This window comes from Magnusiomyces paraingens, assembly GCF_902498895.1.
Source record: "Magnusiomyces paraingens strain CBS 517.90 genome assembly, contig: contig2, whole genome shotgun sequence".
Taxonomy (NCBI): Eukaryota; Fungi; Ascomycota; class Dipodascomycetes; order Dipodascales; family Dipodascaceae; genus Magnusiomyces; species Magnusiomyces paraingens.
The window spans coordinates 3,439,824-3,452,233 of record NW_022474068.1 but is presented as its reverse complement, the minus strand read 5'-3'; the positions used below and the strand labels follow the sequence as shown (position 1 = coordinate 3,452,233).

At 33.1% G+C, this 12,410-nt stretch overlaps 5 protein-coding genes across 5 annotated transcripts; 4 read left to right on the top strand and 1 right to left on the bottom strand.

The window, feature by feature from the left end:
- Window positions 1-1,784: 1,784 nt before the first annotated feature.
- SAPINGB_P002828 (uncharacterized protein) lies at window positions 1,785-3,404 on the top strand (the record flags this gene model as incomplete). Its single annotated transcript, XM_031997546.1, has 1 exon — window positions 1,785-3,404. The coding sequence occupies one exon, from the start codon at window positions 1,785-1,787 to the stop codon at window positions 3,402-3,404; it is 1,620 nt and encodes a 539-aa protein (XP_031853437.1).
- A 566-nt stretch (window positions 3,405-3,970) lies between these two features.
- Window positions 3,971-4,582, top strand: SAPINGB_P002827 (uncharacterized protein; the record flags this gene model as incomplete). The annotated part of the gene is made up of 1 exon (XM_031997545.1): window positions 3,971-4,582. The coding sequence occupies one exon, from the start codon at window positions 3,971-3,973 to the stop codon at window positions 4,580-4,582; it is 612 nt and encodes a 203-aa protein (XP_031853436.1).
- A 2,221-nt stretch (window positions 4,583-6,803) lies between these two features.
- SAPINGB_P002826 (uncharacterized protein) lies at window positions 6,804-7,262 on the top strand (the record flags this gene model as incomplete). The annotated part of the gene is made up of 1 exon (XM_031997544.1): window positions 6,804-7,262. One exon carries the CDS (start codon window positions 6,804-6,806, stop codon window positions 7,260-7,262), a length of 459 nt encoding a protein of 152 aa, XP_031853435.1.
- Window positions 7,263-7,388: 126 nt separating this feature from the next.
- SAPINGB_P002825 (uncharacterized protein) lies at window positions 7,389-9,068 on the bottom strand (the record flags this gene model as incomplete). The annotated part of the gene is made up of 1 exon (XM_031997543.1): window positions 7,389-9,068. The coding sequence occupies one exon, from the start codon at window positions 9,066-9,068 to the stop codon at window positions 7,389-7,391; it is 1,680 nt and encodes a 559-aa protein (XP_031853434.1).
- A 1,615-nt stretch (window positions 9,069-10,683) lies between these two features.
- SAPINGB_P002824 (uncharacterized protein) lies at window positions 10,684-12,049 on the top strand (the record flags this gene model as incomplete). The annotated part of the gene is made up of 2 exons (XM_031997542.1): window positions 10,684-11,304; window positions 11,513-12,049. 2 exons carry the CDS (start codon window positions 10,684-10,686, stop codon window positions 12,047-12,049), a joined length of 1,158 nt encoding a protein of 385 aa, XP_031853433.1.
- Window positions 12,050-12,410: the final 361 nt, after the last annotated feature.

The following is a 12,410-nucleotide window of genomic DNA, read 5'->3' as shown; positions in this document are numbered from 1 at the left end:
TGGTCTTTACAAGTGAAATTTCAATATTCCGAAATCATAATAAATATATTATTAATAGTGTAAAATTTTGAAAAAAAAATAAAAAGAAATTTATTTTTGAAAAATTTTAAGGGTTTGCATCTATTTCATATTATGGAAAAGAAGAAGGAAAAAAAAAAAAATTATGATACCTTGAAAGCAACAGCCACAAAGTTTCTATGAAAAAAAAAAAAAAAAAGACAGTGCCGTGGGGTCATTCACCAGTTAATTCTATTTCCATCCATCCATATGTTACTTACCTGTTCTGGGTTTCTAACGTATAATCGTAGTTATCCCGTCTTTAACCGTTTATTCATACTTAAAATTTATATTTGTCTTTTTTTTCTCCACATTGACAATAAAAGAAAAAAAAAAAACACAAAAATGAATATTAGAAAATATTTCAATTATATTCAAAAAAAAAAAAAGATTAAAGAAAAAAAAAAGCCACATCTTTGAAAGAAACAATGAAAGCCTCTTTTTTTTTTCTTTTTTTTTCTTTTATTTTTTTTTTTACATTTTGTAGTTTCCTGCTTTTTAATGTTCTTTCAGGTATCTGTAAAAGGCCGAGTATGAATATACTTGAGCAACTGTTGTTTAAGAAAAATAGGAATCTGAAGTAATTATTTTTTTTTTTTCAAAAATTGTAATCGAGTTATTATTATCGGGGTCATCTCTTTTTTTTTTTTTTTTTTTTTTTTTCCATAATGGACTTATTCAAAAATATTTCAAATTCTACAGAAATGATAAACCGGGTACTTTAATATCGATATCAGATATCAGGTTATCACTTCAAAATCATATGTATGCCAATTTTTGAAATCACTTTAAAGAGCATGCACAAAAAAATGTTGTAACAATATCATCAATTTATTAATAGTAAATAGTAAAAAAAATAAAAATAAAAATTTTTTTAGTACTAATGAGAAAAGAAGGAATATAGATGGAGTTTTTTTCAACTTTCTTTATTTGGTGAGTGCCATGATTATTATAATCATAATCATCATCATTTTTATGATATTTCTGAAGAGGGATAGCTCATCGTTCGGCGAAATTAGATGCTTTCACGTGATATATATGCGGCTGATTTCTAATTTTTTTTTTTTTTTTTGGACTAAAAGCTTATTTTTTTTTTTTTTTTTTTTGCTCCCAAGGTTTACATAAAAAAACCGTTTTTTTTTATTATTTTTTATTATTTTTTTTATTGTCAATGTCCATGCAACCACATTAAAACCCCACCATCATTTCAAACCACCAAAATGTCTATTTCCCATCCCTTTTTTTTTTTTATGTTTCTCTCACCTTCTTCTAAAAGATTTAGAAACCAAGAAGTCAAGATTGTGGCTTACAGAAACCATGCCATAAATTTATTTATTTTTATTTTTTTTGAACTCAGAATCTCATGGCACGCGGCCTCTGATATTACCACGTTAAACTTATTGATTAAAAAAAAAAAAAAAATTCTGTATGCATGGATGACATTGAAAAAAAAAAAAAATTTATTAGTTAAGCAGGGTATCAAGTAACGTTAAGCCATCGCAAAACATCGGACGTATATGGACCTGGATTTGTTTTTTTTTGTTTGAAAAAAAAAAAAACATAAATACGCCCATGTTTCTTTCTCATATTTTTTTTTCCCCTTCTTCCTTCTTTCTCTTTTCTTTTCTTTTCTTTTCCTGATTTCTTTCTTTATTGTTTTCCATCACTGAAAACTCACTTTTCAATAATTAAAAAAAAAATTTTTTTCCTAAACGTTACAGATTACAATGGGATTTCCAGAGTTTTTAAAACATAAAAAATCAGAAGAAGTCACCACGACTGATGTCGAATCTGCTTCTATTGCTAGTAAAGGTCATGAAATTGGTATCTTTTCTGCAATCTTCCTCATCTTCAACCGTATGGTTGGTACTGGTATCTTTGCCACTCCATCTACAATTTACTCTCTATCAGGATCTGTTGGTGGAGCACTCATGATGTGGTTTGCTGGCTCAATCATTGCCGCTTCAGGCATGTTGGTTTATCTCGAATGGGGTACTGCTATTCCTAGAAATGGTGGTGAAAAAAATTATCTTGATTACTTTTACAGAAAGCCTCGCATGCTTGCTCTTTCCATGTTTGGTTTCTATGCCCTTTTGCTAGGTTGGGCCGCATCGAACTCTGTTGTGTTTGGCGAGTATATCTTGACTGCTGCTGGTCAGGAAGTTACTCGTTGGAACCAGCGTGGTATTGGTCTTGCCTGCATTTCATTCTGCCTTATTGTTCATTCGCTCAATGTTCGTCTTGGTCTTTGGATTCAAAACTCTCTGGGTATCTTTAAGCTGGCTGTGGTTATTGTCATTATGATTTCTGGATGGGTGGGTCTTGCAGGTAAGCTCAAGTCTCCCAAAACTGACAACTTTGACAATGCATTCTCAGGTCACACTCCTACCGGCTATGGTGTCGTCATGGCCCTTTATAATGTTATTTGGTCATATATTGGTTACTCTAATGCCAATTATGCTTTGGGTGAAGCCAAGAACCCTGTCAGAACTTTGAAAATTGCAGCTCCACTTGCTCTTATTGGTGTTTCTATCTTGTACATGTTTATCAACATTGCTTACTTTGCTATTGTCCCCAAGGAAGAGATTCTTACCAGTGGCAGAATTCTTGCTGCCAATTACTTTCGCTTGGCCTTTGGTGAGAAGGCCCAAAAGGCGCTTTCTGTGTTTGTGGCATTATCTGCTTTAGGTAACGTCATGTCAGTCATTTTCTCTCAAGGTCGTATTGTTCAAGAACTCGGTAAAGAAGGCGTTCTTCCATTTTCGCGCTTTTTTGGCAGCAGTAAACCATTTGGTACACCCATGGCTGGTTTGTTTACACACTGGGTAGTCTCCATTATCATCATGCTTGCACCTCCCCCAGGCGATGCTTATAACTTCATTTTGAATTTGATTTCATACCCACTTTCAGTTATTAACTCGTTTGTTGCTCTGGGCCTCATCATCTTGACAATTCGCAGAGAACACTATGGCTGGTATCCCCCCTTCCGTGCCACACTTCCTGTTTCTATCTTTTTCTTTTTGTCTTCTTTATACCTGGTTGCTGCACCTTATATCCCTCCCAGTGCTGGTCAAAGTGTTTATAATAGTCTGCCATACTGGCTTCACTGTGTGGTTGGCACTTGTTTCTTTGTGGCTGGTGCCATTTACTGGGTTATTAGATTCCGCATTCTCCCCAAATATTGGCCCGAGAGATTCTCTCAGGTGCCTGATAATTACAATGGTTATGACACCGATGTTTCTCAACTCACACCTGCCACATTATCTAGCAGTGCTGAAGAATCTAAAGGTCCTGTTGGGGAAGTTGACGTTGATGTGTCAAATAGCAAAAGTTGGAAATTTTGGTGAGATCTCTTTGGGTATCTCTTTATGATAGAAATGGTTACTTGTTGATTTTATTTATTTTGTAACGACGATATGATATTTATTTAGATTAATTGACGTTTATTTTGAGTTTTTAAAAGCATTTAAATATTCCAAGTGGTTTGAAAGATTTTGAAAGATTTTTTTTTTAGAGACTACATGCTAATTATAGGTGCATTTCGGGATTTTCAGAGTCATTTCAAAAAATAACCCAAACCCTGTTATGCAGCTTTTTTTGTTATTTTTTTTTTTTTTTTTTTTTGGCATGTCCATGCCTTTATATTTTATCAATAGTTTACTTCATTTACATTTTTCTTTGAAAATCTAATCAGTAGCACCAATTTCAAAATATATATATATATTATATATTTTTTTTAATTTGATATTTACAGCTTTATAAATGGCATTTTTCAGTAGTCTTTCTAGCCATTATCGAGCTGCAATGACAAAACGGCCACTCTTGGTCAATGTTATTACTACAGGTGTAAGTTTCTAAATTTCTCGAGGCTACAATTCCAAAAAAAAAAAAAAAAAAAAAAAAAAACTCTAACATGGTTAAGATTCTTTTCGGAACGGGTGACTTAGTAGCACAGGCAATCACAAACTCTCACAAAGAACAACCACCACTAGCAGAAGAAGATGGAAGCATTATAAGTAGTGGTAAGACAGGTCTTAATATTGATTGGGTGCGGACCGCTAAGTCTGTTATTTATGGGTCCTGTATCTTTGGTCCCGTCGGAACATACTACTATCCAGCAATCGATCGCATCCCCTTTCCAAAGATTTTGCAATCGCTAGGTCTTGTATCCTCGACAAAGCCTCTAACATCTAAGGGTGCTCAATTTGCCACGCAAGTTGTTCCCAAAGTACTTTTTGACCAGCTTCTATTTTCCCCATGTGCAATTGCCGTATATTACATTGTTATGGGTGTTTTTGATGGTATGAGATCATGGACAGACATTGTGAATGAACGTCTGATACCAAACTGGGCCAATACATTTGAAACTAATCTTGTGGTATGGCCAACTGTCCAGTTTCTAAACTTTGGGTTCATTCCCACAAATTATAGGCTTGTAATGGTAAATGTTGTTAGCGTAGGATGGAATGCTTTTATTTCTTTCCGAAACAACAATTCCAAAGAACTGATGGTTCAAAAAGACTGAAAATATTGATACAAGATGTTTCTTTTTTTTTTTACGTCATAATGATTTCATGACGTAAATAACATATTTTGTATTATTATTGTTGGGGGGGGACATGTATGCTTTTTATCTCATTTTTTTTAGGCTTTATTATTTTGACTAGAAATTCTGAAGAAGCGAGCATACCATCATCGTTTATATATACAAAGTGGCAATAGTCATGAGCTCGACTGAAGACCAAAGTAGCAAACAAAATTAAACGCCACTTGTTTTGCTAAGCAATCTCACCTTCAACTTGAATTTTAACTTTCTGCTTATAGCAACTACTTTGAAAACTTTAAATCATGCTTTTTGTTTTTATTTTTTTAGGTGGGGTTAGAAGAAGAATAAACAGGCCAACAAGTCTCATCCGGCGGCGTAACTAAAAAGAAGATGAAAAAAAAAAAAAAAAAAATTATAAAAAACATTGAGCTTTGAGATGATCAAATAGATACTAAAAATTGCAATAGCCGAGTCTGGGGTAATTTATAGTATACCTTAGTAGCAATAAAAAGTGATGCCATCATGTGTGATGATTTTTAATTAATGGAAGCATTTCTATCACCAAATGTAACACAGCAATAACTTATGGAAACTCAAAATATGAGATTTAAAGTATTTCTTTATTTTATTTTCTTTTTTTTTTATATTCTCTCTCATACCTCAATAATTAGCGCAAAATATTCAAATATGCTGCTTCATGTTAATTCAATTCCCTCCGTGATCGGTTCTTAGAACAATTGGCTAATTGAATAGCATACAAACATTGAAAAGATGAAATATATATTTATATATATATATATTACTTCACCTTTCCAATAATCTCAAACACGGTTGGGTTTTATATGTATATATATATATATATATATATATATATATATTTTTCTGGGGTAAAAAGACAATCGCTCTGCGCTGGTCAGCTAGTTAAATTCACTCCTTGACACATCGGTGCTTGTCTTGTCCAATGTAAACGGGTAAACGAGACCATAAGGCGGGGTGGTCGATGCTGGAAGGATCACCTTGAAAATTATAGTCTCTGCACGTGCAAAAAAAAAATTCCAATAATCAGCTCGTCTCTCATCAGATATAACCGGGCAATACTTAGGATCAAGCAAATAATAATGAATTAACTACGCTCGCAAACACACGATTTTTTTTTTTTTATTTTATTTTTTTTTTGCCATCCGCTCCGCAAATATTGTCATTGACCTAATTGATGAATATGACGACGATGATAAATTCCTATTGCTATTATTATTTACATGTAGATTCCACCACCTTCCTCTCTCTTTGATTGCCGTCGTCGTCTAGCAATACAGCAAAAAAAAAAAAAATACAATGCTACTTAGGCCAGAGAAAGCAATGAAAAAAAAAAAATAAGAAATGGATTAGAGGCGCAACTTGTAAAAAAGTAAAAAAAAAAAATTGAAAGACGAAAGTAAACAATTATTTACGTTAAAAGTAATAACTACTAACCTCCATGTACCTATTGATCTTATTGCTAATAAACACTGATCATACCATAACTCAGTTTCAAATAGAGATAAAAAAAAAAAAAAAAAAAAAAAGGGCTTTTGGGGTCTTCTAACTAAATATAGAGAGACTTTGGCCAAACTTCTCCGCAATTGGCTCGCACAAAAAAAAAATAAAACGGGCGTTGTTGTTGTTTTTTTTTTTTTTTGTTTACCATTGTTTTAATAAGATTCATATGTTTTAAGAAGTAATAGCAACCAAAGCAAGCTATTGATATTGACAGTAACTTCATCTTGCTGTATCTCAATTGGAACCAACAAATCATTGGAGAACGAAATAATCCTAAAGGTAATTGAGTTCCAGAATGTATATGTACAGCGTGACTTTTTTTTTAGTATACACTTCCTTTCATAGATACAATATTAATAGCATACTAACACTTGCCCAATAGTCCGTCTTAATTTAACTTTTTTTCTTTTTTTTTTTTCTTTCTTTCTTTTTTGCTGTTTCTAATTCAATCATGTGTCCTTGCCAAAAGTATATAAATTAAGGCAAATCCCACCTTTCTTTTCATTCTCCTCTTTCTTCTTTCTTCTTTTCTTCTTCTTCATCATCTTCTTTCTTCTTTTTTTAATTCTTACTCTTTCTTTATAACGCTTTTCTAACTCTTTTTTTTTTCCCCCCATTACCCTTTAACTTACCAAACTCAATTGCATACCTAATAATCACAATGTCTGTTCACTACTGGCCCCCCGTTAAGCCCTCCGCCATTGCCATTGGCACTGTTTTCACACACGTCAGTTCCTTTGTTACCTCTGCACCCATCTTTGGTGCCTTTTTCGAGCGCGCTAAGAAGGCTGAAACTCCTGAAGAAGCTCTCAAGTCTCAGGAAGCTGCCTCTGCTGCTGCCATCTACGGCTCTTCCCTCTTTGGCTCTGCCCTTCAGACCTATGGTGTCAGTGCTCTTATTAACTTGACTGGCACCGTCACTTACCAGGGTGCCTCTTACCTTGGTGGCCTCTTGTTTATCATTTCCAGTGTCCCCGCCGTCATCAATGCTACTGTCATTGAGAAGAGACCTATTGAGCTTGTCCTTGCTAAGGTTATCTCTACCCTGCTGGAGACCATTGGCCTGTCTTTGACCTTGACTTGGTGGGGAACTAGAACTAACTCTTTGAGTCTTCCATAAATTATATATATGTATAATATAACATACAAATGATATTTTAATGACTATTATAAGTTCAGGTATATTTATCTTCTATGACTGCTTGGAATATTATTATTTTTTTTTTATAATTCTCTAAAATGGTAATTAAGAAAAGATTTTAAGTTTGCGAATAATGCGAATAGCAGTGACAACACCAGTTAAAGCCAAAATTCCGGTTGAGTAATAGACAATATTGTGTACAATTTTGGCTTGGAGGGTTTCACGACGTAATGCTTCTGAGTATGAGATATCGGGACGAAATGTAACCATGGTATATAAAGGCAGCCAATGATTGCCAAAAGTTTTAGAAAGAAAGTTATCAAGTTTCTTTCTCAACAAGTAAGACATGCTGATGACGCTGTGGCGCATCTCAATGTAATTTCTCATTGCAAGGTCAACAATTGCATTGAGGTCCTTATTGCGAGTGGCGCTATACTCATCAAACGCCTTTTTAAAGCTAAAGTGATGCTTGTCCAAAAGAGACATTAAAACGCGCACGTCTTCAAAGCCGCAGTTCATGCCTTGACCGTAAAATGGCACCATGGAGTGTGCTGCGTCTCCTAAAATAATGGCCTTGTCTTTGTAATTATAAGGAGAGCATCGAACACAGACCAAAGAGCCACGCGGGTTTTCATGGTATGCTTTGATGAGAGATTCCTTTGTCATGAGGCTTTTTTCAAAAATGTCGGGGAAATTGGTCCAGAAAAAATCAAACCATTTTTCTTCACTGTCTAAACTTTCAAGTAAAGACCATGGTGCAAAAAGGGTAGATGTAAATGAACCATCGGTATTGGGCAGTGCAATCAGCATATATTCATGGCGAGGCCAAATGTGTAAATGGTTTTTATCAAGTTTAAACTTTTGATCCCCGTTATAAAATGTCACAGGGTCGTCATCTTCTTTTGGTTTGTTTGGTTCAATACGAAGTTCCACATAAGCAGAATCAATGTATTCTTGGCTGAAATTAAGGCGAACATACTTCCCGAGCTGAGCACGGACCTTGGAATGAGCACCATCTGCACCAATTACCAGATCAATATCATTAAATACAGCTGTTTCCTTTGAGTCATTGGGCTTTTCAGAATCCACAGTAAAAGTAAGTTTTGTTTTGGGTTCAAAAGAAGCATGAACAAGCTTGTGGTTAAAATAAGTTTCAATGTTAGAACTATCAAGCTCATCCAATAGACTTCGGTTAAGATCAGCACGATCAATAGAGTTGATAGCTTCACCATAAAGACCATATTTTTGACTGATTTCATCTCCAGCAAGATCATGAATCATTCTTCCATGCATAGGAATTAAGTTCTGAAGAACTCTGTCGCTCATGTCTTGGTCAATGGAGTCTAAGGTAAGAATACCACGTGCAGAAACTGCCATATTGATGGAGCGATAAGAGAAAATCTCGCGTTGTTCAGGAGTTCTAGCATCAGGTCGGCCTTCAAAGACCTTGACCTTATAGCCTTTCTTTTGGAAAGCAAGTGCAGCCACACATCCAACCAACCCGGCACCAATAACAGCGATGGTTTTAATTTCGCGGGGTGGTAATTCTTTATCGGAAGAAGTGGGGCTATACAGTTTAAGAGGAGCAGGAGATGGTACAGACTGCTCATCTTTTACAATAGCTGGCTTATCATCAGAAATAACTTGCTTTTTTTGATCCTCAGAAGAAAAAGATGAAGAATGGAAAGATCCAGCAGATGGGGTTTGTGGCTCGCTTCCATTGTAGTGTATGGAGTCGACCATGACGATATCGTCACCGAAATGAGAAGAACCAGAAGCGCTCATTTTTTATTTTATTTTTTTTTTTTTTTGGGGAGGGTGGATAAGTAACTAACTTTTTAAATAAGCAATGTCTGAAATTGAAATGTAGATACTCAAGTACTAAAGAAACCTTTGATAAAGTGTTATTTTAATAATTAATCTTGAGAGAAAAATATATATATATATATATTTATATATATAAGAAAGAAAATCCCTTCTGTATTATTATCGACTGATCTGATGATCGTGGGAAACCGGCTTTAAAAAAAAAAAAATAGTGTGACTGACGAGAGCTTCCCCGGTCCGTCGTGGCAAATTAACTTTAGTATATTATTAGTAATTATTAATAATTGATTATGTAAATAGGAATGTTTAAAATTTCCCTTCAATTTCCTATTTCTACAAAATTAAACACCTCTTTCCCACCCTTTTTGAAATAACATCATAAAAAAGTTATAGATAAGCAAGAACAAAAAATAAAAAATAAAATTAATTTTTTTTAAAAAAGAAGTGTATTTTATTTATAATTATCTAATTATCTACAAACCATATATATATATTGATAATTGCAGGAAAAAAAAAACTCTTGTCGTAGTCATTTGTTTTTAACCTTTAAGGACAGGCTTGTAAAAATGTCCTGGCTCATAATAGTTGAATTTTTTTTATTTTATTTTTTTTTTTTTTGGCCCAGAAACAGAACAACACGCCGCCCATAGTTAGTAAAAAAAATATATATATATTTATTTATTTTTGGCCAATGAAATAATTTAATTAAGTAGCCACAACTTAAATTGTTATTTTTATCCAATAAAAATTGTAATCACTAACGTAATTACAAGGAAATATACATTTACTTATAAGTAAAAAAAAAAAACTTAAAATTAAATATTTTTATTTTATTTTTATTTTTTTTATTTTTATTTTTATTTTTATTTTTATTTTTATTTTTTTTTTTTTTTTTTTTTTTTTTTTATTTTATTTTTTTTTTTTTTTTTTTTTTTTTTTTAAAAATTTCTTATATATATATATATATATATATATAAATATAGACACGCGTGCTGCTAGATAAAAATTTATTATTGATTTGATTTTTAAACAGCCCAAAAAATTTTAATGTGTGATGAGATTTTCGACGTATCAACAATTCAAATTCACTGCCCCCACTCCTCCCATCTTTTACATATTTTTTTTTAAATAATTCCTTCAACCACCACCATTGTCCTCATATATTATATAATAATAATAATAATAATAATAATAAACACATCACCACCACCACCACCACACTTAATCATCCATTCTTATATATTTAAATTAAGGTTCTAAGGGATTTATAAAAAAAAAAATAAAAAGAAATCCTGATCAGTTAAATCCTTTACCGATAGGTTTTTTTTTTTTTTTTTTTTGTTTTTAGTTTTTGGTTTTTCTCCTTTTTTTTTTTTTTTTTTTTTACCATTGCTGCGCGTGTTATTATTTTTGTTTTCTTTTTTTTTTTTTTTTTTTTTTTATTTAAGTTCCCTTTCTCGCAGTGCATTTTCTTGAATACTTTTCATAGTGATTAGTAGTCACAAACAATACATCACACTACATAACTTATTCATTTCATTTCATTTCATTTCAATCAATATCTATATCAATAATGGCCCCACCATCTTTCCCTCACAAATGTCTGGCCTTTCATGGACCAATGCTATACGAAGCCAAAACCATAAAAATATGGGACCCTGAAGAGCAAACCGTTCGAACCAAATCCTCAGAAACAAGCGGTGAACCGTATTTCACTAAGGATGAAATTCCTTCAGATCTCCCTCCAGAACTCGAAACTAAAGTCGCGTACTACATTCACTACAAGGGCTGGAAGTCTACTTGGGACGAATGGGTCTCCGATGACCGTGTACTTGCTTGGAATGAAGAAAATCTTCGCACCCAAAAAGAATTAAAAACAATCGCCTTAGCCGCTGCAAATAAACGACGTCAAGGAACCGGCTCAGTCGCTATCTCAGTTGTTTCCGGAAGCCACAATGGCCCAAACGGATCATCAGTACCTGATAATGTAATAAATGGTGATTCAGCTCATGATAATTCAGCTAATGGTCATCACGGGGATTGCGACGATGACCCAGATGGGATAACCCGTGGATCACCAAGTGTCGACCATGTGGCAGGTACAAAGCGCCGTGAAAGCTCGCACAAAGATGAAGTCGTGCATTCAGGACGAACTACTAAGCGTGGGCGTAACCTGGATCTTGACTTGGAAAAAGTATGTTTTATTTTTTATTTATTTTTTTTTTCTTGTTTTTTTTTTATTTCATTGAGAAAAGAGGTAGATTATATTATGGTGATCGTTAGAGGGGAAAAACAAAAAAAAAAACAAATTTTCTTTAATTTTTTTAATTTTTTTAATTTTTTTAATTTTTTTATTTTCTTTGGTTACTAACAAAGTCCCTTTTAATGACTACTTGTTATAGGAAGAAGATTACATTCGCAAACCAGAAGTTAGTCTAACAGTACCTGATCCCTTAAAATCTGTCTTAGTTGATGATTGGGAATATATTACCAAAGAACATCAAGTGGTTCCTTTGCCTCGCGAAATCACAGTTGCTGATATGCTGGACATGTATCGCAAAAGTGTTGGGAAAAAGAAGCCGGGAACTGCCGAGTATGACATTTTTGAAGAAGTTCTTGCAGGGGTAAAATTATATTTTGACCGCGCACTTGGAAATATATTACTATACCGCTTTGAGCGCCAGCAATACCTTTCTATCAAACAAAAATACCCAGACAAGCCTGCCAGCGAAATTTATGGACCTGAGCATTTGTTGCGTCTTTTTGTCTCTTTCCCAGCTCTTATTGCTCAAACAAACATGGACCAACAAAGTATTGGTGTTTTACGAGAACATCTTCAAGATTTATTACGTTATATGGCAGATCATAAAAAGAAGCTTTTCTTGAAGGACTACAAAAACACGTCTCCTCAATATGAAGCTATTTCTCGCTCCTTTTAAATATTAATAATAACGAAAATAATCTATACTTTTTTTTTTGGTAAAAGAATCAATGACAATTCTCTTTTTTTTTTTTTTTGGTGAATTTTTTTTTTTAACTTCTTGTAATGATTTTATGTATCTACTTTATTTGTCCCCATCCCTAATAATCAATTGTCAAAAGAGTATATTTGGAATTTAAAAAAAAAAAAAAAATAATTGAAACATTAATACTACCTTTTGTCAATTTCTATTTTTGTCATTATTATTTTAAATATTTAATGAATTTATTTTGATTCCTATTTATTTATATTGTAGTTAACTCATAAACTTCTTCATAATTTTGAAGTCGCTTTATTTCTTTCACTCATTTATATAAATT